This window comes from Barbus barbus (genome assembly GCF_936440315.1).
Source record: "Barbus barbus genome assembly, chromosome: 5".
NCBI lineage: Eukaryota > Metazoa > Chordata > Actinopteri > Cypriniformes > Cyprinidae > Barbus > Barbus barbus.
Window position 1 is genome coordinate 28,641,869 of NC_136733.1, and position 26,904 is coordinate 28,668,772.

The 26,904-nt window shown below is 36.6% G+C and overlaps 1 protein-coding gene across 1 annotated transcript in view; it reads right to left on the reverse strand.

The window, feature by feature from the left end:
* The window catches only part of LOC306870164 (androgen receptor-like), a 95,126-nt gene that overhangs the window by 21,362 nt on the left and 46,860 nt on the right, over window positions 1-26,904 (reverse strand). Inside the window, exons 2-3 of the mRNA XM_079417272.1 lie at window positions 20,646-20,797; window positions 15,717-15,833 (exon numbers count right to left, since the gene is read on the reverse strand). Of these exons, the coding sequence (XP_079273398.1) occupies window positions 15,717-15,833; window positions 20,646-20,797 (269 nt within the window). The remainder of the gene's footprint in view (window positions 1-15,716; window positions 15,834-20,645; window positions 20,798-26,904) is intronic.

Consider the following 26,904-nt stretch of genomic DNA (forward strand, 5'->3'; position numbering starts at 1 on the left):
ATTCGAATGCAAAAACACTGCATTAGAATTTTAGATGTGCATTAGGCAGCCTTATATGTGACACACAAGATGCAATGACGATGTAGGTGTCGTTGCAATTTAATGCTTTTTTAGCCTATCCAGTTGAACCCACTGGATGCGGCGCTGCTCATTCAAAATACTGCGGAAAAAGAGAACATCAATGCGGAGAAGATGTTGTTTACCTCAAAACTGGAACCAAGCCGTTCACACAGAGCGCATATTATCACATTTTCTATATAGGGACATCTATCACGTTGCACTCGCGTCTCTCACAAGAGAGTGGCATGTTTAGAAAGCCATGTAAAGTAAGTTTAACTTTTAAAAAACATGTCTCAAGACTTTATGGCAGTTTTTCTACATCCCACTGCATCTCATGTTTTTAAATGAAAAAAGAAGGCTACTCTTTGTGATTGGTTTTCGGTCCTTAGTATTAAACTATACTTACACAATGCTTGTTGTTTCTAATTGTTTAAGCAACGTAATTAATTATATATGGTTTATAAATATTGTTTTAAACATTATGCACTTTTTCAAAGATCGTCTTTTTTTGTTATTTCTTTGAAGAAACGTGCATTAGTACGGTAATATTTAGCTCGATGCACCCTCTTGTGGCCTCAGAAGAGAAGCCGCAAGCTGTTTTCCCCTTACAGAAATTATGCCTTTTAAATTCGAATATAGATAATATTTTAGTACATTCGAATTTAGTTTTTCAGCCAATTTGCTGAGATTGGACGCAGTAAGACAGTCATTTTACATTTCTTAAAAGATCCTGAGAGTTATGGGACAAAAAAGTCAAGTGGTAGACCCAAAAAAGATGAGGGGAACACGCAGGATGGTCCAAAAGAGCGATGTTATTCTACTGGAAGAGGTCCTTCATCAGGCAGTTGTTGTGAACTGCAGAGGTGTCCTGTTGAAAGACCCAGTCATTACCACTGCAACATGTCCACATAGCCAGCGGCCGTTTGACGCCCCTGCACAACCTAAAGATGCATTATCCCATTAAAGGGAAAAGCACCCCAGATCATGATGGAGCCTTCTCCACTGTGCCATGTAGAAAACATCTCCAGTGGGATCTCCTTGTCATGCCAGTAACGTTGGAAGCCATCAGGACCATCCAGGTAAAAATTCTCGTTAGAGTATAAAACTTTCTTTCACCTTTCAATATCCCATGTTTGGTGCTCCCTGGCAAATTCCAAATGGGCAAGTTTGTGGAGTGGGAGGAGATGTGGCCTTTGAAGACATTTTTTGTTCTTTGAGCCTTTCTCTCACAGATGCAGTCTTATGGTTATTGGGCTGCAGTCAGCATCAGTAAGGGCTTAAATTTGGGTCGAGGATCGGCCTGTCTTTTCACAGACAGCCCGTCAGATCCTCCAGCGCAGTGCAGGTGATTTTTTTTTATGGTTCTATCACTTTACATTTTTTGTCCCATAATTCTCAGGATCTTTTAAGAAATGTAAAATGACTGTCTTACTGCGTCCAACCTCAGCAGTGATGGCACGTTGCACGCGCACTTGCTTTTGCGGCTCAACAATCCAGCCACGTTCAAAGACAGAAAACCTTTTTGCCTTTGCCATCAGGAGATCACCACTGATAAGCTATTACTAAATATAATGTAGAAACTTTTCTGTAAAGCTGCTTTGTAACGATTTGCATCGTGAAAAGCGCTATACAAATAAACTTGAATTGAATTTACCATTATTTTTACAAGCTGACATGATGAAAACTTTAAAATACAAAACAATAAATAATTCATTCAAAATAAGTAACTAAATAATAATATTCAAGCAATTAAAAAGCAAGATCACTTACAATATTATACCCCTTAACCTCCCCAATATGTATACGTTTGTTCAAATAAAGACCTCTCCTACACTAATTTTAAAGAGTTCTCATATTATTAATTTTTTTTCTCATTAATTGGTCAAAAATGGCTACTGACAAAACACAAAGTATGTGTTCCTCCTTTTGTGTACACCAACACAATATTAAAAACATAATTTTTATTTCTATTGTGCCAGTTATTATAAGCCCAATAAACAATATAACTGAATTAGTAAATTAAAAGATGCACAAATGCCTCCAGATAATGTTAAATGTCACTTTTTTGTATATAAGGCATAAAATGTAGGGATGCACCGAAATGAAAATTCTGGGCCGAGACCGAAAATTCTGGATTCACTCGGCCAAAAACCGAAACCGAAAATGCTTTGTAATAATTATTTATTATTTTATTAAATAATATAAAGTAATTTTGTAAGACTTTTTAATTTAACTCAATTTTAATGATACTGAATTTAAAAAACACAAGTCAATAAAATAACCTCACTTTTACTAAAAGTAACATAAAACTGGACAGAATTTATATTAATATTGGTAACACTTTACAATAAGGTTCATAGTTAACATTAGTTAACTACTTTAGTTAACATGCACTAAGAATGAACAACAGTTCTTCAGCAGTTAATACACTCTGAATTAACATGGACTAACACTGAACAACTGTATTATCATTAACTTTAACATTAAGAAAGCTTAATAAATACTGTAAATGTATTGTTCATTGTTTGTTCATGTTAGTTAATACGTTAACTAACATAACTAATGGAACCTTATAGTAAAGTGTTACTTTAATATTAAATATCAATATATTATTTTTATTCACTTCTATGTAACAGAATCAGATATAAGTTGTTGTTGTTTTTGGATTAATTGTCCAAATAATGTAGGATATTGTAGTCCTACATTGGATATTGTAATAATGTAGTCCTTCAAAGCTATTATCAGAGCATGTGAGCAGAGCATAGCGTCACTGAAGGTAGCATCATTTTACCAGCATTGCCCAGTACAGCTGTACTACAGCATGTTATAGCACAGTAGCGCTACTGCAAACAGGAACAAGTATACTGCATAGAAATTTCCTGTCAGTACGTTATTTGAGCAGACTTTGCTTTTCCAGTGAGCATGAGTGGTACACTAGCACATTCATAGAGCGGAATATTGAGCGGAGCGTCAAACCGCGCAGCGATGAGGAGAGTGAAACCTGCACGCTTAACACTGCGGGACGGGGCACACCATATATGTGACCATGGACCACAAAACCAGTCATAAGTGTCAACTTTTTGAAATAGTCATTTATACATCATCTGAAAGCTGAATAAATAAGCTTTCCATTGTTGTGTGGTTTGTTAGGATATATTTGGTCGAGATACAACTATTTGAAAATCTGGAATCTGAGGGTGCAAAAAAATCTAAATACTGAGAAAATTGCCTTTAAAGTTGTCCAAATGAAGTTCTTAGTAATGCATATTACTAATAAAAATTTAAGTTTTAATATATGTGTAACGGAGCGGGTCGGACACAGAAGGTAAGTGAAGTCACAAGGTGTTTATTTACAGGGTGAACAGCAAACGTGTGGATTCTTCGGACTTGGGTGAGTGTTAATTCGTGAGGTTAAAGTAATAGGAATGTCAATCACAATCAGTCTCTCTGTCTTGACAGATCCTGGAGATGTGCAGCGTCAGAGACATAAGAGAATTCGACCAAGCCACCGGGGACAGACGAGGAGGATGACTGGAAGAGGACAAGGCAGAAGGTGAGTGATGACAGGTAAGTATTAACAGGTATCTATACTCAGCTTGTAGGGGAGTAGAGACGGTCCAGGTAGCAATCCTGAGATCGGAACTTTGCAGTGCTTGTCACGTCACTTCAAGATCGGAACCAGAAGTGAGCTGAGGGAAGTGCTTTTATGTGGCTGGTGATAATGAGGTGCAGGTGCCCGTGATGATTGGCGATACACAGGTGATAGTGATGAGTGACGGGGAAGACGGGCCATTCTGTGACAATATGTACGGTAGGAAATTTACAAAATATCTTCATGGAACATTATCTTTTCTAATATCCTAATGATATTTGTCATAAAAGAAAAATGTATCATTTTGACCCATACAATGTATTTTTGGCTATTGCTACAAATATACCCCAGCGACTGGTTTTGTGGTCCAGGGTCACATATATTATTATATGTATAATATTGGCTCATATTTTCAGGCGTTTCTCTCTTTCGGCCGGAAATCGGAAAAAACATTTTCGGCTGATAATTTTCGTCATCCAAAAATTTGGTGCATCCCTAATAAAATGTTTGAACAAACATGTCTAATTTTGTTAAAACTGGTCTGTACCTGAAGATCAAAGAACATTCTAAAAGCCAGAATCACAATGAGATTAAAAGAAATCATAGTAACATGTTTACACCGAGTAATACTGCTCAAATGCCATTGTCATTTAATTGATATATAATCAGTAGACTCATGCCTTGCATTTAAAATCCCACAAACCCTGAGCCAGTAGAGCCTCTCAGATGTATTTAGATTTAACATCTTCTGCTCCATCATGTCTGAGACCTGCCTAATCAGCACAATAATAGCTTATTTTCAGGAATATTCTCATGAAGACTTTTTCAAGACTCTAAAGCATTAATTTATTATATATAGTTCCTTAGAGAATCAACTGTTGCGAATAAAACACTTGGTCTTTCAGCACTAACATTTCATATTCATCTCAGGTTGTAAAGTCCTTTTTGAGCTCTCCTGCTCTTACTCACTTTCCTCTCTCAAACATGAACGTGTTCTAAAATAGTCACTGATCCTCATTTCATTTCACCTTTACTTTTCATAAATCAAGTAATTATTCCTTCAAAAGCAAACATGTAAATGAAACCAGATTCTGCCATCATGTGCAATCAAACTGTTTACAGTTGTCTGAAATTTATAATTCACATTTAATGAAGAGTGAGAAGAATGGGGGGGGGGGGGGTAATATTGAGCAAATATTACAGAAATTTTGACTTGGTATCTTCATCAAAATTATACTCGCTCACAGAGTGACTTGGCGTGTGCGATTCTGTGTATTTGGGACTTTTATCGATAGCCTGATCTCTGCATAACACACTGTAAATAGGTCAGGTTAGAGTGACCTGCTCGTACTCGCCTACTCCACCCACAGAAAATTAATGCCAACACAAATAAACCAATCTCTTAGCCTTGAGCTAATCTGTACACACACATGCACACATACACAAACATATAATGATTATAACTGAAGTACACACACATCAAATATCTAATATCAAACCCCATTAAACAAAATAACAAAATACAACATACCCACATACTCGCAGAGTCTGGTTTTGTTGCTATTAATTTGCAGTGAGTGAAGCAAACCTTGTGTGTGTGTGTGTTTGATTCTGAAAATTCATTACTTCTTCAACAGCTGATGTCAGGCTGACTTCAGAGAAATGTCCTCTGATTATTTTCTTTAGAGCTTTCATAGTTCATCCTAAGGTTGGGCGATGTCTACCAAATTGGCATCAGATGATGTCTACAGTGAATGAATGAATGAATGAATGAGGCATTTATATAGGGCTTTTACTGTGTATTGCTGTATACCCAAAGCGCTTTACAATCATGAGGGGGTCCTCTCCTCAACCACCACCAGTGTGCAGCATCCACTTGGATGATGCGACGGCAGCCACATTACAACGGTGTCAGTGCACTCACCACACACCAGCTATAGGTGGAGAGGGAGTGATAGACCCAGTTTAATGAATGGGGATTATTAGGAGGCCATGATTGACAAGGGCCAGTGAAGTAAATTTGGCCAGGACACTAGGGTTACACCCCTACACTTTATGCGAAGTGCCATGGGATTTTTAGTGACCACAGAGAGCCAAGACCTTGGTTTAATGTCTCATCCAAAAGACGGCGCTTTTTACAGTATAGTGTCCCTATCACTATACGGGTCTCACTAACACCTCTTCCAGCAGCAACCTAGTTTTCCCAGGAGGTTTCCAATCCAGGTACTAACCAGGCTCAACCCTGCCTAGCTTCAGTGGACAACCAGTCTTGGGCTGCAGGGTGATGTGGCTGTGGCAGTGAAACATCACGATGGACGATGACATTGGGGGGTGGGGATGGTTGTTTAGGGGTGTGCTCGAAGCGTGAATCTGTATTCGGAAAGGCACGGAAAATTAATAACACGTTCTATGCAGCCACTAAAGGGACATGGTCAGCCGCTCGCTGGAGGTAGCCTGTTCCAGTACATAAAATTTCACAATGCTGGCTCGACATTATGATGTCTGTCAGCCATCAGGCGATGAATGATGGCATCGTCTATCAGCCCAACCCTAATTCATAAAACACAGACTCTGAAGCCTCGCTGGTCACTGCACTTGCTCCGTCCTGAGCCAATGTGGAATGTTTTATATAGTTGTGAAGCTTCTGAAAAGACTTGAACATAAACAAGTTCACTGTAATTGTGCTTCAGTTGAAAGTGCTGAGGAGTCACAGAATGCCCGGAAGAATCTAAGACAAAGTGTGTTTACATGCAAACAATGTAATGTTTGTTGTACCTGCAGTATAGCATCTTTATTTTGAGATCAAATTCAAGGAAATACTCTTGAAAGAATAGGAAATACTCACTGCAGGATATACCCTCCACCCTTACAATAGTAAAAAGCATGTCTTAAATAATAGAACATTAAGAAATCACTACCACTAGCGTAGAATACATTTACATACTTGAATGAGGCCTAATGGTTAAGCATGTGGGCTACTAACGCCAAGGCTGCTGACTCAATAACAAGTAGGATTTACCCAGGAGAGTTACTAAAATCAGAGTTCGACTCCACAGGTCCTGTGTCTTTGAAGAAGGCACTTACACTAGAGTGAATAACTAGCCTAATGTCAATTACAATATTGCTGCAAATAATTTGTAAAATTACCCATCTGAGAGAACATGCAATACATAAGCTCTCTTAGCAGGGACAATTTAAAGTCAATCAATCTTTAATCTGAAAAGCTGAAATGTGAAAGTGTCTGAATTTTGATGACATGGTTACATGTTATATTGATATGGCTTTGCTCTACAGGTCATTGGAGGATAAAGAAATCATTAAAAAATAACGCAAACAACATTTCCTCTTTGCCTTGTTTATACATAATACATTTGCTTAAAAAATAGTATAACAAAGTACAGAATAGCATAAATGCATTTCTGTGTAATTAAATGCTATTACTCAGTAATCTTTTTAAAATGTAATTGTTGTCTAAAAAACTCTAATAAATAAATACATAAATCGCATGAGCACACAAACACAAAGCCAATGCAGAAACTGCTGTCAGGTGTTTCTGTAACTTCATCCACCTTCTACATATAACCAACCAACAGGACATTTTCTTAGCATGAGAAAAAAAAGAATCTAATAAGATAATATCAGCCTCAGGCGGCACACCCACGGAGCGTTCATTGACAGCCTGACACATACTGCACACAAAACTGGCAAGACCAGAAACTGACAACTCCAAGATGACTGGCTGGCTTTTGCGTAATTTCCGGGGTGGAGAACTGTTTATCAGTTTTCCAAGGAATGTTTACAGTTTCTGACGTTGCTACAGTATGACTATGCCACTGGATATGACAAAGTTTGCAACATTTATAACATTATACTGTTTTGAAAGAGAAGTGAATCACATTTCCTTAAACTAGGGATGCTCCAATTGATCGGCTGATAATCACCTCGTGAAGTTTGATCGGCGGTCTCTATAAAGGCCGATCTCAAAAACTGATTAAGCTGACGTGAGAGGTTTGGCATGACATGCAGCGCCATCTCAATCTCTGTCTGGTGTTGTGCCGAAAAAAGCACCCTGCCAAATTATGCACCCCCTAGTATTGGTAGGTTTAGGAGTAGGTGTGGGGGAGGGGTTAGGATTAGGGGTGGGGTTGCGATTAGGCAATCAGGCAGCGATTTCAACGAAGGGGTGCATAATCTGGCAGGGGTGCAGAATTCGGCACAACACCGGTGCGATAAAATAATTCTAATGCTGATGTCACAATCTCTCAATCCCTCCAACTAGAGATTGTGAGAGCTGAAGATGAGTTTCCAATTCATATATATTTTTAAATAACTTAAAAAAAAAAGTAATTAGAAAAAAAAAACAATTTGAAAGCTTTCTGTGAGATGAAATTTCACACACAGCGTGAATGAATTACCTCGCTCTCTCTCTTTCCACAAAGTGCACAAATGGCCACATTGCATCTGCACTATAAGCGAGCTGCACAGTTGATACAGGATTTGTCACTTGCACAATCGAGGCAGTGTTGCATCGTCACTAAATTTTATAATTTGCATTTCTTTTTTAAGTCTTGCCAGTGTTTAGCACTCGCGCGCTCTCCTAGATTATGCACACTCAAAGTGCATACATATCACGGAACGCGGACGACCGAGGTATTCTTTAGGGTTAAAGACACCTCACATACAGCTCATGAAATCTGGCTTGAGCTGTGTGTAAACTACTGTGCAACAATTGCCGATTGTAAAAAAAAAAATGCACTGCATGATCAAACATTTCGGTGAGATAATTATATATATTTTTTTAAATGTCTAAAAAATGCCCCCCACCACTGCTCAAATAAAAGTGTGTAAATAATATGTTATCTTCACTAGCTTAACAGTTTAGTTATTTAGTCTAGGCTTGTTGTATGTTAGCTACGTACTTGAATGCATTTGCTATGATTGAAACATATTTCATGGGAAGGTTTCGATTATAATCTGCACCACAGGCACAGAAGGACTTTTTCAGAAGCTGTTCTTGTATCTGCCAATCTTGATTAAAAGTCTAGGCTCACAGAGTTTCTCAGTTTCAAAACGTTTCACTCAACTAATTTCTACTCCTTTTAAGGATAAGAAATCATACTTTCTTCTTGACAAAATAATATCTGCTTTTGCTATGGAGTTCAAATGAATTGAGGAATTGTATTGTTTTGCTACATTTTGATGTGAATAAGGTTCTTTTCATTGGTCAGCAATCTCTTTGAACAGGCAGTTCCAAAGATCACTTCATTTGAATTTCCCCAATCCTTGATTTATTTATTTATTTTAAATCAGTACTGTCTTATTGAGAACAATGGGAAGCTATGGTTTTAAAATCTTTCCCAAAGGAAGGATGAGCTTCACATTTTCAATGTGATGCTTAGCTGGTTAACATTAAATTTATGCATCTCATAGATTTGCAAAAACCTGCTCAAATCGATGAGGACAATATGTGCCACACTTAAATCAGCGTTTGAACAAAAGGTTAGCAGAAACCATAGGCCACTAAATTTTGACATAACTCCAATATTTGATTTCTTTCTTTTGTTCAAATGAAGTAAAGATTTAACATCTCAACACTGAAATAGAGCAGTTTTACAGCTTACAGTAGTCTGCTACAAAAGATTCAGATCCAAGCCATTTGAACAAATATCTTTGTTTTGACATTAATCGAGCAAAATTATTCAAGATAATCCCAATTATTATAAGAAAAACAATTTAAAAAATTGTTTCCTTAAAATACTACAAAATAAAAGCTATTGCAATCCATCAACAATATTATTTATTATGTATGTGAAATGTATTTATTCATGTCTCAACTTTAAATATAAATATGTCTCAAATTTTGAGTCTCATATAAACCGACCAGAAGACAAAGCAGCTAACATAATATTTGGTTTGACCTCCTTAGCTGAACAGGCAACATTTTACAAACGTTAGATATTTTTTGGACCATTTGTTTAAAAAGATCAAGGATTAATGATTACATTAATCATATTTAAATCAGTTTTTAAGAAGCTATTTTAAAACCCTATTTTGTTGTACGTTATTCATAGAAAGTGGCATGCAACTAGTCTATGATCAGCAAACCGGTCTGACCTTCTGTACAAGGTAGCCTACGTCAAGCCATTACAAATATAAATAGTAATGTTGGTAACTGGCTTTAAACTTAAAGCTAGATGTGATTTGAAAAGGTTAATTATTTGACTGATTTTAAAGAAGAAGTGGTAAAAGAGGGGAAAACACCATGGGACAGATATGGTGAAACAGAGTGGCAGATGGCTTAGAAATACGGAAAAAGAAATCCAGACTCAGAAGGAAAGGTGATATAGTGGCAGGCATTGCCTGTGTAAATCAACACTGAACACCAACAGCACTTTTGTGCACTGATCCTTCCAGAATGTCTTTCAAAGAAGTATCTAAATCACGCTTAAAGGGGTCATCGGATGTCCATTTTCCACAAGTTGATATTATTCTTTAGGGTCTCAATGAAAAGTCTATAACATACTTTGGTTCAAATTTCTCAATGGTAGTGTAAAAACACCTTCTTTACCCTGTCAAAATTAGCTCTATTTTCAGCAAGCCATTCTAGTCCATGTTGCTTTAAATGCTAATGAGCTCTGCTCACCCACGACTTTAAACTTCAGACACGACACTGGCTAACTAGCACATTATTAGGAAAGGCGATTTGCAAAGATTCATTAAAAAACCCCCTTATACTCACTTCTTCTGTAGATGAAGCTGGATCACGAATGATTCGCGCGAACATAAGACGCATTTAGGCAGATCGGAATCGTCGCATTCCCTTCAAAATGAAAGTAATGTTAATCCTCTGCGTCTTCAGCAGCTCAGATTTCAGGAGTAAATGATGACTGCTATATTCATTACTACATCCAACAACAAAACGCCTCAATCGCTTAATCGGAGACATCTTGTCTTCCCCTGCACTGGAGTCGACACAATGGCAGACTGATGATCGCTCTCTCAGGGCTGGTCTAAGGTAAGACGTCCTTGTAAATCAATTATTGTGGGAGCGGCCTGTGCAGAACTACATCATTCTGACAGGAATCTCAGAACAGCCTGATTTTGAAAAAGGGGATTTTAAAATGGTTATTGTATGGATTTTTATTATTATAGGATGGATGTGTACACACGCTTCCAACATGCATTTTTGTTCAAACAACTTAAGTTAATTTTGCATCCGATGACCCCTTTAAGAAAGGGTGTGACTATTTATGACAACTTGTTCCATCCAGGTGTGAAGTTGAACATGTCCATTATTATGTTTGATAAAAACATGAATATTCCATAAAGTCCATAAAGGTGAACATGGACATTTGGATGTTTGATTGTTGCTTTCAGGCTGGAAGTCTAAAAATGTGTAGTATCTCTACATGTTTTCATGAACATGGTTTGCAGGTTAACCGTAGACAGGCAATGAGTCTGAACTTTTCAGTACTGAACCTCTTTGTTTCTAAGCCATCTTCCACTCTCTCTTGCTGCATCTCTCTCCCATGGTGTTTTACCCTCTTTTTCCCTACCTTCTTTTCTCTCGTATTCCCAATGACTTTCATCATGTATTCAATTTTCACCCGGACCCCTGACGTTCTTACAGAGGAGCAAAGGACCGTGTGACAGTGTGTATGCATGTGTGTGTGTGAGTCAGTGAGACAGTAGTGTAAGAGGTGTTGAGATGTTGTTAATATGGCCTCCAGCTGCCAGAGAGGGTCTAGAGGGGCAAAAGTGCCATAATTCTATAATGTACTGATAACACTCTTTCTCCTCTCTTTTCTCTATTCAAAGAGAGACAGCTCTCCTAATCCTCCCCATCCTGTCATTTTTTTCTTTTAGTTCCTCTGGAAATGCCACACATCTCTTACATTTTCTGCCAAACTTTATAGTCTCTCACACACTCTATCTCAGTTCTATCTCTTATTCCTGTAATTTAGACGCTGATGGAAGTTGTTACAGATTTGACTGATTATAGAATAATACATGCTCTCGTTCCATCTCCTGTTCAGCATGTGCTCAATAATAACTTCAGATGGGTGCGTTCATAGTCAGTGTCCAATTGAAACTGGATCTCTCCTCATTTAGATCCCTCACTGTGCTGCCACCTCCTCAGCAATCAAAGAAAACAACCTCAGTGCACTGTAATGCTGCCCTATACCAGCCGCCTAAGAAATACAATAATTGCAGGTTATTGTCACCAAGTCAAGAAGTGTGCCCGTCTGCTCAGGAACTTACTACTTTATGAACTGAAAGACATGCATTACTTCAGAATACAGCACACCTCAGGAATAATTTGGGCAGGGTCTTCTCGGATTATTATTCCAATTTTTACATAATTGCATCTAGTATGAACAAGCCTGTAGTAAAATGGGTTTTACAACAAAAATGCCAGTGGATGTTCTAGATAAATAACCGCAATTATACGTAATTTATCAAGGTCAAGGTGCTGCTGTATTGCATGGAAAAAAACAGCAAAGTTGTGTCACGGAAACCCTCAACTTCATTTTGACCACTGTACTTTCCTGAATACATGGGATTTCTTTATTTGTCTGCTATTGAATAGTGCTGCAACACAATTACCTGATTGTCAAAGAACTGCATTTTGCACAGCTTATAGAGCTATAAAATACTGTATATAACTAAATAAAACTCTAAATATATTGGTAAAAATAAGAAATCTTTCTTGACCACCAAATCATTAATTAACATGAAGAAAAAAAAAATCACCTCCAAACTTTTGAATGTTAGTTTGTACATATGCACATAGTTGTGGTCACACATTTACATACACCTTGCAGAATCTGCAAAATATTAATCAATTTCACAAAATAAGAGGAATCATAAAAATAGCATGCTGTTTTCCATGTAGTATAAATAAACTATTTCATATAATAATGTAATTCAAAAGACAAATAATATCTGAATTTATAAATACTACTTACTTAAAAGTTTACGGCCTGGTTTCACAGAGAGGACTTAGACTAAGCCAGGATTCGGCCATAGTTCAATTATGACATTTAAGTAATTTTTATAAACATGACTTAGGGGAAAAAAAACATTATTGGTGTGCATCTTGAGACAAAACAAGTGCACTGACATATTTTAACATCAATCAGTGCAAATTTCTTTTAGCTGAAACAGCTCAGACTTACATTTTAGGCTGGGACTAGGCTTAAGCCTTTTCTGTGAAACCAGGGGTACATGTATTTGATTCTTAATACTGTGCGTCGTAACCTGAATGATCAATAACTCTTTTATTTTTTTGAATATTTGTTCATATGTCTCTTTTAAACTGTCCACTGTTCCTCCAGGTACAGCACATTCTTTGGTTTCCCAGCATCTTCTGCATATTTGAACTCTTTTCAGTGGTGTATAATTTTAAGATCCATATTTTCACACTTTTATTTAAACATCTCATTCATTTAGTACTGCTCTTTGGGAAGCTTCATAAAACATAATCCCCAGAAGACTAAATAACACAAATAATACAGTTTACTTCGATTGAGTATCAATGAAGTTGTAATCATAAAGTTGTAATTTGTACTCAGGCAATACTAAAGAAATATTCTTTGAATTACAGTTTAATTAGACTATTAATTCTGGGTTTGAGTCAAATGGAGATTCTATCAGAGTTAATTTAATCCATTCAAAGAATTTGACAGAAAGACTAAAAGAGAATCAGTGATCACAATCAAGCTGATTGGAACTCATTACCCAATGACCTACTGTACACGGTTTCAAACTAAAAAAAAAAAAAGTTATAAAACACACTTTGAAAAACTCCTAATGAAATGACATCTTTAAAAAGGAAATCTGTTTTCATGAAGAATAAGTATGCTGTAAATTAGTGATAAAAGCAGCATTCAATAAACTATGCTTCGATTACTTCTGATCCATTATCTATTGCTATGATAATTTATTCAGTTAGTGAAAGCCTTTTGGAGAGACAAAAGAAAGAGAAAGAGAAGGGAAGACCTTAAGAGAGGGAGACTTCTTAATGTAGACCAGAGAGCTAAACCCTTAATTATTCATCAATAATTCATCAGTGAGTGTCCTAGAGGGAGAGGGGGATCACAGAGAAATGCAAAGCTGATTACTTCAGTATAGAAGTTCCCCACAGATGATCTGAAGACACCCCCTACATGCATTCTCTATATCTCACTCTCAAAGTAGTCTTTAAAATGGCTCAGCTGCTATAGAGCTGTACTACCATGACAACTCAAATCATCTAAATATTCAGAACTTCAAACACAAACAAGGCCCAATATCAACACACGCCGATTGCCATATCCTTGTAAACCACTGGTCTCAAACTCAATTCCTGGAGGGCCACAGCTCTGCACAGTCCAACCCTAATCAAACACACCTGATCCAGCTAATCAAGGTCTTCAGGGTCACTAGAAACTTCCACATAGGTGTGATTTGGAGCTGGTTGGAGCTAAACTCTGCAGAGCTGTGGCCCTCCAGGAATTGAGTTTGAGACCACTGTTGTAAACATTGGTTTTGGTGAGTTACTCTTCAGTTAGCTGGCAACTTTATTAAGGACGTCAATGTAATACATAGTTTAAGCAGAAGTCTAAGAATGATTGCCTGACTCATGATGATGGAAGCCAGATGAGCGATTTTAAACCAAAGAAATACAATCCATGTCCAAATTAATCTTTTGCAACCTTCTGACATTTGCCTGGAACTGCATGAGGTAGGACACATAGGATATTCCTCATATTAAAGGAATAGTTCACCCAAAAATAAAAATTCTGAATTAATTTCTTTCTTCTGCTGAACTTGACTTCAATGGCATTTGTTCTTCCCATACTATGGACGTCAATTAGGACAAGCAACTGCTTGGTTACCCACATTCTTCAAAAATATAATCTTTTATATTCTACAGAAACAACATAAATCCAGAAATCCAGAAATCCATACAGGTTTGGAACAACTTGAGGGTGGGTAAATGATAACAGAATTTTCATTTTTGGGTGAACTATTCCTGTGAGGTGCCAAAATGGAAATGTACTAGTCATTTGCACTGTCTGTCAATAACATGGAAGGGAAAAAACTGCTTAATAACTCTCCTGTATTATAGGGAGTCACAGTGAAGACTTTTACGGTTGATCAATACCAAAAGCTTTGTGTAAATTATCTTTTAAATATCCTTTCTGCATAAATCATAACAGTGATTTATGTAATTTAAGCCATCTGTAATATCACATAAAATAAACCTTTACATATTACCAAATGACCATTTGTTTCAATAATTTAAAGGAACAACCTAGGGTGTGATTGAGCCCAGTGATTGGGCCACCAAACGTCTCATTGCTATGCCTGGGCTGTAAAGAAATAGTTCACACAACAATGTCATTTTTGAAATGTAAGTCCATCTTCTCTGCTGAGGTTATTTGAGGTCATTTTGTGAACAAATTATTCTTTTGATTTAAATTTTTGGCCTGTTCCTCACACAAAGCATACAGAAAATATAGTATGCCTTGCAAAAACCTGGACAAAAGTACAATACTTTTTCTTCAGTGGTCATAATGAAATGTAAAATACATGAACAAGGATTCTTAAAACTTCCTTCTTGTTCCACAGAAGAAAGAAAAAGAAAATTATAAAGACTCAGACCCAAAGTTATTTTAGTATCATTGAGATACTACTAGAGTTTTAATATTTATACTGTTTTTGGTGAGGTTTTAGTGATTTTTGTCATTTTCATTAGTTTTTGCTATTTTAAATGTCTATATAGTTTTTATTCATTTTTATTTCAGTTTTAGTTATTTTAGTACATCAAATTAAACCGAATGAGAAGTCGTTAATTGGTAACTATCTGAAATAAAATAAGTTTAATTTGTTAATATTTAAATTATTTTAATATTTAAATATATATAAAAAATATATATTTCAAGGATCAAAAAATTTCAGGTTTTAGTTACCTATAATAACCCTGTTTGGAATGACGTGAGAGTACGTAAATTATGACATTTTTGGGTGAACTATTAGCCATTATATAGCGCATCACATATGGGAGCACATAATTTACCTCCCAGGGTCATCCCAGCCTCAAAACACTTCTTCAGACGGCAGGATGGGCAGTTCTTCCTCCTCAGTTTATCTATGGTGCAGTCATTCCTGCTAGCGCAGAGATACTTCTGCTTCCCTAGAAAAAGAAACAGACGTTTTTCAGAAGTTTTATTTTTTGAGACAGTTGGCAGCCAAAGTAAAGCTCCAAAAAGGACAGAGCTGGATGTATCAGATTTACACCAAGATAAAACATAGATCAGAATAAAAATAAAGCGCACACACACGCAGTATGCTCCAATTAGAGAGTGCTGTTAACGTGACAAGCCAGTCGCTGCCCTCACTCTGGGCACCTGGGGACAGCCAAATGAAAACTGCAGAGTGAGATTTGAAAAGAGGTTCCACAGTGTTTTTGTGTGTGTGTGTGTGTGTGTGTGTGTGTGTGTGTCTTAATCAGGAATACAGAGCCACTGCTGCAGTAACTGCAGTCAGGTCTGACATAAAATTACAATGAGATGTCACAGACATCCACTACCAGACCTACATACAATTATAACAAGATCTGAGAATAAAACAAGTAAAACCTAATCAACAGTAAATCATGCACAAAAGCATCCATGCATTTCACCTCACCACAAAAATAAAAAATTAACATGGAATAATTTACAAAAATACTGGGTAACACACCAGTGTTGGGGTAACGCATTACAAGTAATGCGAGTTACTTAATCAGATTACTTTTTTCAAGTAACTAGTAAAGTAACACATTACTTTTTAATTTACAAGAAAATATCCGAGTTACTTTTTCAAAAAAGTAATGCCAGTAACTTTGTTTTCCCATTTATTGACTGACAAGTCTCCTGTCTCCATGTTGGGAGAAATCAGAAGTACAGAGGTGTTGCATGCGCTGTATGAAAATGATTTTACTGTAGTTCCACACTAAATGTGAATGTGACTTAATTCATCTCACTCACAAAAAAAACAAAAAGAAAACCGATTTAGTATTCATCAAAATGAATTAAAACAGTGAAATGGAAACTCAGAATATGATGCAAACCTGCAATAATTAAATGCTAAATAACACAAATGTGTCTAATCCCATTTTATTAACCAATGTCTTTGCTGCTGACCTTTGATGATCCAGTTCAACCATACTAATACTTTTAACTTTATATTCACCCAAGCGTCATTTACGATCCCCACAAACTGGTTTATTGGTAGTTCCTCAGACACGGTTGCACTCTGTAGGGGACAGGGCTTTCTCTTCCTACGCTCCCAGGCTTTGGAATGCACTCCCTCTACATTTTAGAGATGCACAGAATTTACGCATTTTTAAGTCTTACTTAAAAACAAATTTTTTTAGGTTAGCTCTTTCTTGACCGTTTTGATTTTAAGTTATATCTTAGTTTGTTTTTTAAATTGGTTGTCACGTGTGTGTGTGTTGGATTTTTACTTGTTTGTTTTATTATGTAAAGCGCTTTGAGAAACTATTTTAAAGGCACTATATAAAAATAAAGTTATTATTATTATTATATTATTATAAGCAAAAATGACTTTACATAAACTAACAATTGTGCTTCATTGTGTTTTATTGCTGAAGAGTGTTGAACCTTCTTCTCCTGTGCTCTACTTTACAGACGTGAATTTACTTTTCCTTCAGCCTGAGGTCTATTCATTACACTTTTTGGAGTGAAAAGGCTTTTACATTTACTATAAATAGAACTACTTATATTAAAAACAAACAATCAAAGTAACGTAACGCATTACTTTCCATAAAAAGTAACTAAGTAATGTAATTAGTTACTTTTTTAGGGAGTTACGCAATATTGTAATGCATTACTTTTAAAAGTAACTTTCCCCAACACTGACCATGACAATCTTGACATAATGCCAAACAAATGTACAAACTGTAATCAGATCTTGCAGGGAATCTTTTTACAAAGCTGAGGAGTGTCATTTTAAAAATGATTTGTCAGAGTCCAGGAAACCTATTTGAAAAGAGCGACTCTTGTTAGAAACTGGTTGTGCAAAAAATTGTCACCTTTAAACAAATTCAAAAAGACATATCTAACCTTACAAATCTGTCTACAGTTATTCATAAACAACAATAAGGAAGCCAGAATAAGACGGCGCCTCTAAGTATATTGTTCCAGGTATCTCTCTGTCTCCATTAAGAACTGTTGAAACAGTATAATAGTGTGTTATTTCTGTATTTGATTAAACTGAAGTTCATTGTTGGCTGTGGAGCAAGACATGTAACTCCTCTTAACTTTGATAAATTGTTTTGTTCCACAATCTGTGTGTTCAAAGCAAAAAGGCCATGACTTTATCAGAAGTGTGTATTATTTTTTCAATTTGAACATTTATTTGCAGTATGAACATGGGCTTACTTTGCACACATATACATATCCTAAAATGATCACTAATATAATTTTTTATATATTTATAGCATATATAGTGCATTTATTTGTATATAGTGTGTATATTCAGTCTACCCTCACCTCATAATTTGTCATCATTTACTGATCCTCATGTTATTGCAAACCTAACATACACTACCATTCAAAAGATTGGGGCCAGTTTTTATGCTTTTGTAAGAGTCTCATGCTGCATTTATTTGATCAAAAGTACAGTAATGACTTCTAATGAAAAAAAGCAGGATCCGCATTTGCTTGTACGCTTAATGATTTTTGGATTTTTTTTTATCTTGCAAAAAGCACAAATGGATCACCAAACATTTGGCAATTTTACAAAGAGTTCAGTTTAGGGACTACAGCTCATCAGGTGGGAAGTCTCATTGCAGGTGCATCCTATCACAAGCATTAGCAATTTACAAGCCAGTATCCTGCTTTTTTCATTTGAAGTGATTACGCTAAGTGTTGGTTGAGCGCAGTGATTTCACTATTTTTTTTATTTATCAAAAATACATTAACAACAGTAATATTGAGATAAAATACACCTTTTCTATTTTAAACGTTTTAAAATTTCCTCTGATTGCAAAGCTGAATTTTCAGCAGTCATTACTCCAGTCTTCAGTGTCATATGATCCTTCAGAAATCATTTTACCATGCTGATTTGGTGGTCAAGAAACATTTCTTATTATTATCCATGAAATTATCCATAAATTTAATGTATCCTTGTTGAATAAAAATATTTTATTTTTTTTTTTCTTTAAAAAAACAACAACTTTTAAATGATAGAGGACATTATCTAAGGAACATAAACCTATAAACCACAAAACTTTTTCTTCATTTCCATGGAGCACAAAAGTTTTTCATGTAGATATCAAGTAAAATGTGCAGGCAGGTTTTTTCATACATTGAAAATGACCATAACTGTCCCTGGCCTGGTCCCCACCCACTTTCATCATAGGGAACAGAGTATCTTGCACATTCTGCTTACTAACTCCTTTTGTGTTCCATGCAAGAAAAAAGTCATACAAGTTTGGAACGAAAATGAAAAAATGAATAAGAGACATGAATAATGCTGAAATCTATGCTTGGGTCACTTTGAGCTAAGCGTTTGGGTCTCACTAGCTGCGTTTCCACTGTCGGGCCAAAAGCGTGTGCAAGGGCCAGTCGCATTTCCACTGTCACTTCCAGGGCTTGATCATGCCTCGTCGGGGCTTCCTCTGGGCCAACGGTCAGGGTTTTTTGGCCTGCCAAAAACCTTGGGCCAAAGTGGGCCAGCTCGGGCTTAAGGAGTGGTTATGAACAAAGGTGGAGTTTCTCCGCATCTGAAGAGCATTACACCAGCATTAAAAACTTTAAAAAATGTTTAGCTCAAAACTCACTTTCCGACAGCAGCGAGTGTTTGAAATAATTTCTGTTTGAGATCCAATGTGGATTATGATCACCATACAAGGCAGAAATATTTATAAGCACTGCAAAAGACTATGCACGCTAGCCATTACCATAGCAAACATAGTAAATATGACAGCTTGAAGAAATCAGACAAATCATATAGGCTATCACAATCGTGTATTTATTTAGTAACATATTTTATCTGTCAGTAAGACTCGTATGTCATTAAGTGTATCATAATCATAGTTTTTGTTCAGGAGCTCCCTCTGCTATTTTTTTTATGGAAAAATAATAGAAATGATCATTCTTTCTAAATGTGTTGTATACGGTGACTAAAAATAAACAGAAACAGACGCGACTGAATATGCATGTCACATTTTTATGGTGAAATAATGGTAAATACCAAATTAATTCATTATGATCAGTGTATCACTTATTATTGTAAAACTGGTAAAACACCAATGCTTTTGGATTTAAATCTTTAAGTAAACAACATAAAATGCAAACAAACGGCCACTTTTATCATGTTCGTTTTGTGATCTTTCTAGTTCCAGTGATTTATTTCTGATTAGTTTTCTGATAACTTCTTTTTGTAGGGGAAATGACGGGGTTGAATGACGTTGTTCCAGAGAGGCATGTAAAGGGCAGGTTTTAGTGAAGCGCACCAGAACTTCTGGCCCGACTGTGGAAACGCAGCTATACTGATTACTAATCATTTATGGCGAGTCTTCACACACCTCACAGCCAAGTCTGTAATTTCTAGGCTTCTATTGGATTTCTATTTCATTTTGGATTACATAATAAGGAAAGTATGTGTCACAAAGGTTCATTCATTCATTCATTCAAAGTGTCGCATACTTGCTCTCTTTTTATTTTCTCTCTTTTACTGAATTCCCAAAAACCTGTGTGTGATGTGCCAATTGTTGCAATTTTAAGTGATATGATTTATTAACAATAAAATCTATACTGGACATGGTCAGGAGTATATTCATTCTATGGCAGCTTTTAATGCAGCTTTAATGACAGTTTATAGCTGCAATTAAAAGTTCTAATTAAAGTTATAACGGTCCTCCTCACATATGGTGAATATATGTAGCCGTTAATGCAATCCGAAGCCAGACTTTAGTTATAATGAGTGTGTTTGTTACCCTCAGCAGCTCTCTTAAAGAACACTTTGCAGCTTCCACAAGTGAGGGCTCCATAGTGACATCCAGATGCTTCATCAGAGCAGATTAGGCACATCCTTTGTGGAGGAAGGAAAAACTCCATTGGGAAAATGTCACTCCTCCCTCCATCAAACCTAAAAATAAAAACACAGCATTAACTAATGGCACGACAAAACACTGACATAAATGATCTGTTCTCTGTTATATCTGCAGGGGAAAATAAATACACTGCAAACTTGTTACTTGTCCTTCCATTGTAATGTCAATTGTGAAGAAAAATATTAGGTCCATTATCAGTAATTTGAACAGAACATGCATACCAGCTTTCATCCAAACAAACACCGAAATGTGGGCATAATGGGTGCACATTTGTACATTCAGATGATTGAGCAGAATAAAAATAGTGTAGGTTGTAGCTGAATTCCGGCCTTTTTAAGTTTTACATCGGTTGTCCAGTGTGCAGCTGCTAAATTAGAAATGTAATTTGCAGGTCCAGCACTCAGTGATAACGTTCCCTATGAAAATGCACAACTGAAAGCTGGTGTGTGTGTCATTGGGTCAAATGATGGTGGTAAGTTGAGGTGACATTATCCTAATGCAAGTGCCAGGTCCCTAATGAAGGGTAATAACTGCTTTGTTCCTTAGGGAATGATGGAAAGATTCTGAGTTAAAGAGAGTCATTCAGCATGATTATTCTGTTCTGATGATGGTGGCCAATTCTGTCACCACACACAGTGAGAAAGGAAAAGTGAACGAAATGACTGTGATTAGGACAAGGGCATATTTCTGATATTTTCTTGGCTGTCTAGAAAAAGTGGTCAAACGATGTACATTATAATAACTTTTTGTAAAAGAAAGAGCAAAAGAAATTAAATAAAAAATAGAGGACTCAGAATCAGGCAATACATTGTGACAGACCAGACCTACATAAAAAAGAAATCTCATTGTCACCTTTGTTTTTCTCTTTTCTCTCTCTGTTTTCACCTCTTTTTTTTTTCTTACATACACACAGTTGGGTGCTGCTGGTTCATGACATTTCTGAGAGTCTAACGATCTGTGTACTTGATGACAAAAGATTATCTGTATGCTATTGTCACTAATTATTTAAAATTACAATAGCAATAGTCTACAAATACAATAGTCTTCTGTATGCTATGTCCCCCGCTGCTTATTAAAATGTTATTCATCTAGCCCTGTGTGACGTCTGTTTTTGTATTTTTTGTCAACACACATTACATATATGTATCTGGATCCACTAATGCTGGCTTCTTGACAATTCAAAATAATTAATTGTTAGGGTGGATAAAAAGGCCCCCCCTTAAGGACTGTATATGTATATATATTTTTTTTTAAATTTGAATCACAAGTTAAATGTGTCTAAATTAGAATAGTTATCCTTGTTTGCAGTGATCGATGAAGGAAAGATGTCCGTCTCAGCTATAATAATAGCAGGAAATAAATAAAATGCATTATTTTTCGCCTGCTGGTCAAAAGTGTGTAAATGCAACAAAAACTCAGGCTAAAACGTGCATAAAAACAGTTTTAAAGCCCATTGCAAATGTTTTATTGAAAGTATACTATGTTAAATGCAATAAAAATAATAAAATACCATTAAATGTGAAGTGTCTGTATGATATGTGGTTTTTAAAATATTTTATTAATTTGCTGGCTTGCTTAGTTTGTTTTTCTCACAGCAATTCGTACATACTTTACGAGGTGGCTAATTTGTACAAATTCATACAATTTTTGCTAAATCGTACGTATTTTTATGAGTTGCCAATTCGTATGAATTTGTACGAATGACCTACACACCTAACCCCGCCCGTAAACCTACCCATCACTGGAGTTTAGACAAATCATACAAAATCGTACGAGTGAGGTCATACGAATTAGCCACCTCGTAAAATATGTACAAATTGGTCGTGAGATAGTGTTTCTTCTTTATAACTAAATTTATTATAACTAAATAATGAATAAACGAACAAGCATGTATAGGTACTTTTGTAAATAACAGCACTGGAATTTTCCAGAAAACTACTGTTTTCTGTGCGGATTCCAGCGAGGCCTGGATATGGGTAAAATATCGCTCCAATGATGTATGGGAGTCCTGGCATTCTTGGGAGGTGTTTTGGTTGTTTGGGTCTCTTACACTACTGACCTGCCAGCTGTGGAACTTTCCAAATAAGCTATATAAATCACAGGGTCTGGATGTCTCTCACTATCAGCATTATGGCAACTATTGCTTTGACCTCATGCAATGCCATGTTTAAGAAGGTCACAAGGGCTAAAAATACAGTCGCACTGAGGTTCTGAGCCAGAGCAGTCACACAACACACGCTCTCACACAGGACTCAAACGGTGTTGGTTTGCTCTCACTTACTATTTCCACTAACAAGTTCTTTAGTCTTTCTCATTACTGAAGATTAGACATAACTTGATAGCTTAACAACACTCAAATGACATTTTTTAAATACCAAAACGGGAGCACGTTGCTAAGTAAATTTATTGCCATGCTTCGTGCCTCTGTCAGGTTTGCGATTATTTCCCATGCTCCTTCAACTGGTGTGAGGCTTGCATTTGTCATCCCTCTGGTTCCAGCACTCTGTTCCATAAATGTTATTTTAACATGTCCCAATAATAAGTTAGGTTTACATTAGTGACAATAGCATACAGATAACATGCCATATTATCAGACATATTTTGCCCATAAATAATTTACATTAAAGGAATTTTTTGAAAAACGGTTTTGTCTATACAATGAACGTACAATTTTTTTTACAAAGTTTTGGAGCCCATTCATTTTGCAGCGGTCTGAATGATCCATTCAGAGCGAGTCTCTGGTGAACTGTATTCACAAGTCTGACAAGAACCGGGGATCCCCTGAATGCCCGTGCGACTGATGCCGTGAAAACAAAGTTACTAATGTTGAATTTTACGATTAACTATTGTAACTGAAAATCATATTTAAGTCAAAGTTGTCAGTTGTTTGTGAACTAAAATCTAATGTAAAGAGCGATCTGTTTAAACCCACTGAAATGAATGCGGAGGCCACATCAATGTCTGTGTTTTAGGTCAAAGAACAAAATAACACAAATTAACATAACACAAGCCCGTTCGTTCCCCCTGCTGCTTATTAAAATGTTATTCATTTACATATATGTTTCTGGATCCACTAGTGCTGGCTACTTGACAATTCATCATAATTCATGGTTAGAGTGGGTAAAAATGCCCCCCTTTGTCAGGGTTGTGGGGAGAAGGGATGAGGCGAGGACTCAGTACTGCAGAGAATGGGCTTCATTAATAATAAAAAAAAAAAACCCAACCAAAACTACCCCGTAGGGGAAAAACAGGACAGCTGGCAGGCTTGGCAAGGCAGGGCAGGGCAGGGCAGGGCACGACAAGGCAAGGCAGGATCAGCACACGACAGGGGAAATTACGACGACGAACTGGCCCAGGACTGCAAACACAAGGAGATTATAAAGGGAGCAAATGAAGAGGGTAATGAGGTAACAGGTGGGGCAAATTAACCAATAATTAGGAGACAAGGTGGGTGGGGTCAAGACAATAGACATGAGCACATGGCACATAGAACCAAACAAGACAAGCCATGTGCTCACACAAAACAAAAACACAAGCACATGGACAGCAAAACAAATCACTAGCCATGTGCAAAACAGGACACGAACATGCAGCTAATGAGAAGACTCATAAGCCTCTAACCCTAAACCGAACCGCGTGCCGAACAAAACACACACACACACACACAGAGGACAGAGGAGTGCACGGCCCGAGCGAACTCGAAATCGCACGCTCCCCAGCAAGAACAAACCTGAAGTGTGAGTGTCCGAACCCCGACACGAAACCAGAACAGAGTCTGAACAAGACAGGAGTGCCGGGATCCGAACACCACGCCCCAACATGAAACAGAGAGCACGCAGACAAGAGAGCGCGCAGCTCGAGCACACTCGAAGCCGCGCGCTCACCAGAAAACAAGACAAGAAGGGAGCGTCAGGGCTCCGTCACAAAACCATGAATAAACTAGACCGAAGTGACAGAACCCTGACACCCTTAAAGACTATATAATTTTTTTATGTGAATCACAAGTTAAATGTGTCTAGAATAGTTATCCTTGTTTGCAGTGAGAATTACATAAATTATAAACCAAGTATGCAAAATGTCCAGAGTTTTCATTTTATTCGATTTGTTTTAACAAAAAAATGGGCTAAATTTGTACCGGGGTATTTCCCACAGGTGGAGTAAAATGCCACCACTCTGACAAAGCCATTTGCTTTAAATAACTTCAGAGCAAAGTTAAAGTATAAGCAGTTTTAGCTTAAAATGAAAAAGACAAGCTTAAATAACAGTTTATAAATACGAATGTTTATTCAAAGCCATGCTGAAAATCAGAAAATATTGTTAGCTGATGCTAGCTGATGCTAATGCGAGATTTATTTATTTTTTTATTTTTTTATATAATGTCCAATTATTTTTATTCAACCACCAATATATTTTACACTTGATGGAAAAACAGATGATGGGATGTTCAGAACATGATAACCACACAGACTAGGTTTGAAAAAAAAATCATTATATCTTTAATTTCAAAATATAATTAGAAATTCCTTAAATAACAAGTAATTGTCACTCTTCTAAGGAGAGGAGCGAGACGACGTAGGAGCTTCAATTTAACCAGCTTTAATAATTCAAAAGCAGGGAACATAGAGAACGCAGGAGACACAAAATGACGTTAACACCAGACGCTAGACACAGGAAAACACTGGGCTTAATGCTGCCTTCACGTGATATTGGAAATTTCCTATTTCCCACTTAAGAAGTCGTGATTAAGAGCTTGTCTTATTCAAGTGCTTTAATGTCGGAAAGAATCAAATATAGCATCCCATTGGTTGACAATCATATAAACATTCACCGCGCTATACATGCAGTTTACTGACAATTCTGGAATTTCGGTCAAATACATGTTTATTTCACTGCTTATAAAACATACAATATGCTTCGAATGATCGTTCATATCTAGCCTATAAATACACTACTTTCGACAAGACAAAGGATGTAGTTGTTGTGAGAACAGCATTGACAGCAGCAGTGGTTGTCCCCTCCACCATGTTTAAAGTTTATGACACGCCCAACTCAGAAACTCTGGTATCAAAATTATTTCTGAATTTCCGGAAGGCCATTCACGTCCAATTTCCGATTAGGAAACTCGTATTTACGATAATTCCGCTAGCAAGTGAAGGCAGCATATGTAACAGGAAGGGAACGAGGATAATTAGGGGAACACAGGTGGATCAAATGAAACTCAATGGGAAATGGAACAGGAAGAACCAACTATGGGAACAATGAAACACGGGAGAAAAACGGGGTCACGTGGACCACATAGGAAGAAAAACACAACACAGGACTGACAGTAATCCCTAACAACAGGCCTTATTCTCATATATAACTGATGTTTTGCAAAACAACAAGCTTTCAAACACGTTTTTTTCTTACTGCTGAAAATTAGATCACTTTCTCTCAGATACATGCAGTGTAAGCTTCACAGTGAATATTTCTACATCACTCTTGTCAATGTAGTCCATAGCAACAACAAAAATGTATCTTGACTTCATTTAGTGGTTATTTTGAGAAAAGCCCAGGTATTTTGACCATTAGGATTATATAAAATATATAATTTAAATTAAATTATATAAGAAGTGTAGGCCTATTTAAAATGACAAAATAAACAATTTTAAGTATATTAAAAATACTTTCACTCAAGTAAAGTTGAAAAGGAGTTTTTCACACTTTACTGGAGTAAAGTTTATTTAAACATATCTGTACTAAAATACTTGATTTTTGTACTTCATTCACCACTGCCACTTTCACTGTACAACTGAAACATTCTTTGAAATATATTCTTACTGTGTTCCACAGTAGAGAGAAGGGTTTGGAACAACATGAGGTTAAGTAAATGATGTTCATCACATCATTGTCAGTGATACTGATGAAATGTAGATTTTTAAGGTATTGTGGTTCTCGGCCTCATCAGCTTTTGTGAACGGAGCTCACATTTTGGCTGGGGTGTTAATGACACCTAAATATAACACAGAGAGAGTGTCTGTGTGTGTTATTACTGATGAAGGTAGAGGCAAGGGAGTATGAAGTTAAGACTGAGCAGGGACAAGTTTGTGTGTGTGTGTGTGTGTGTTTGTGTGTGTGTGTGTGTGTTAAGACAACTGCACCA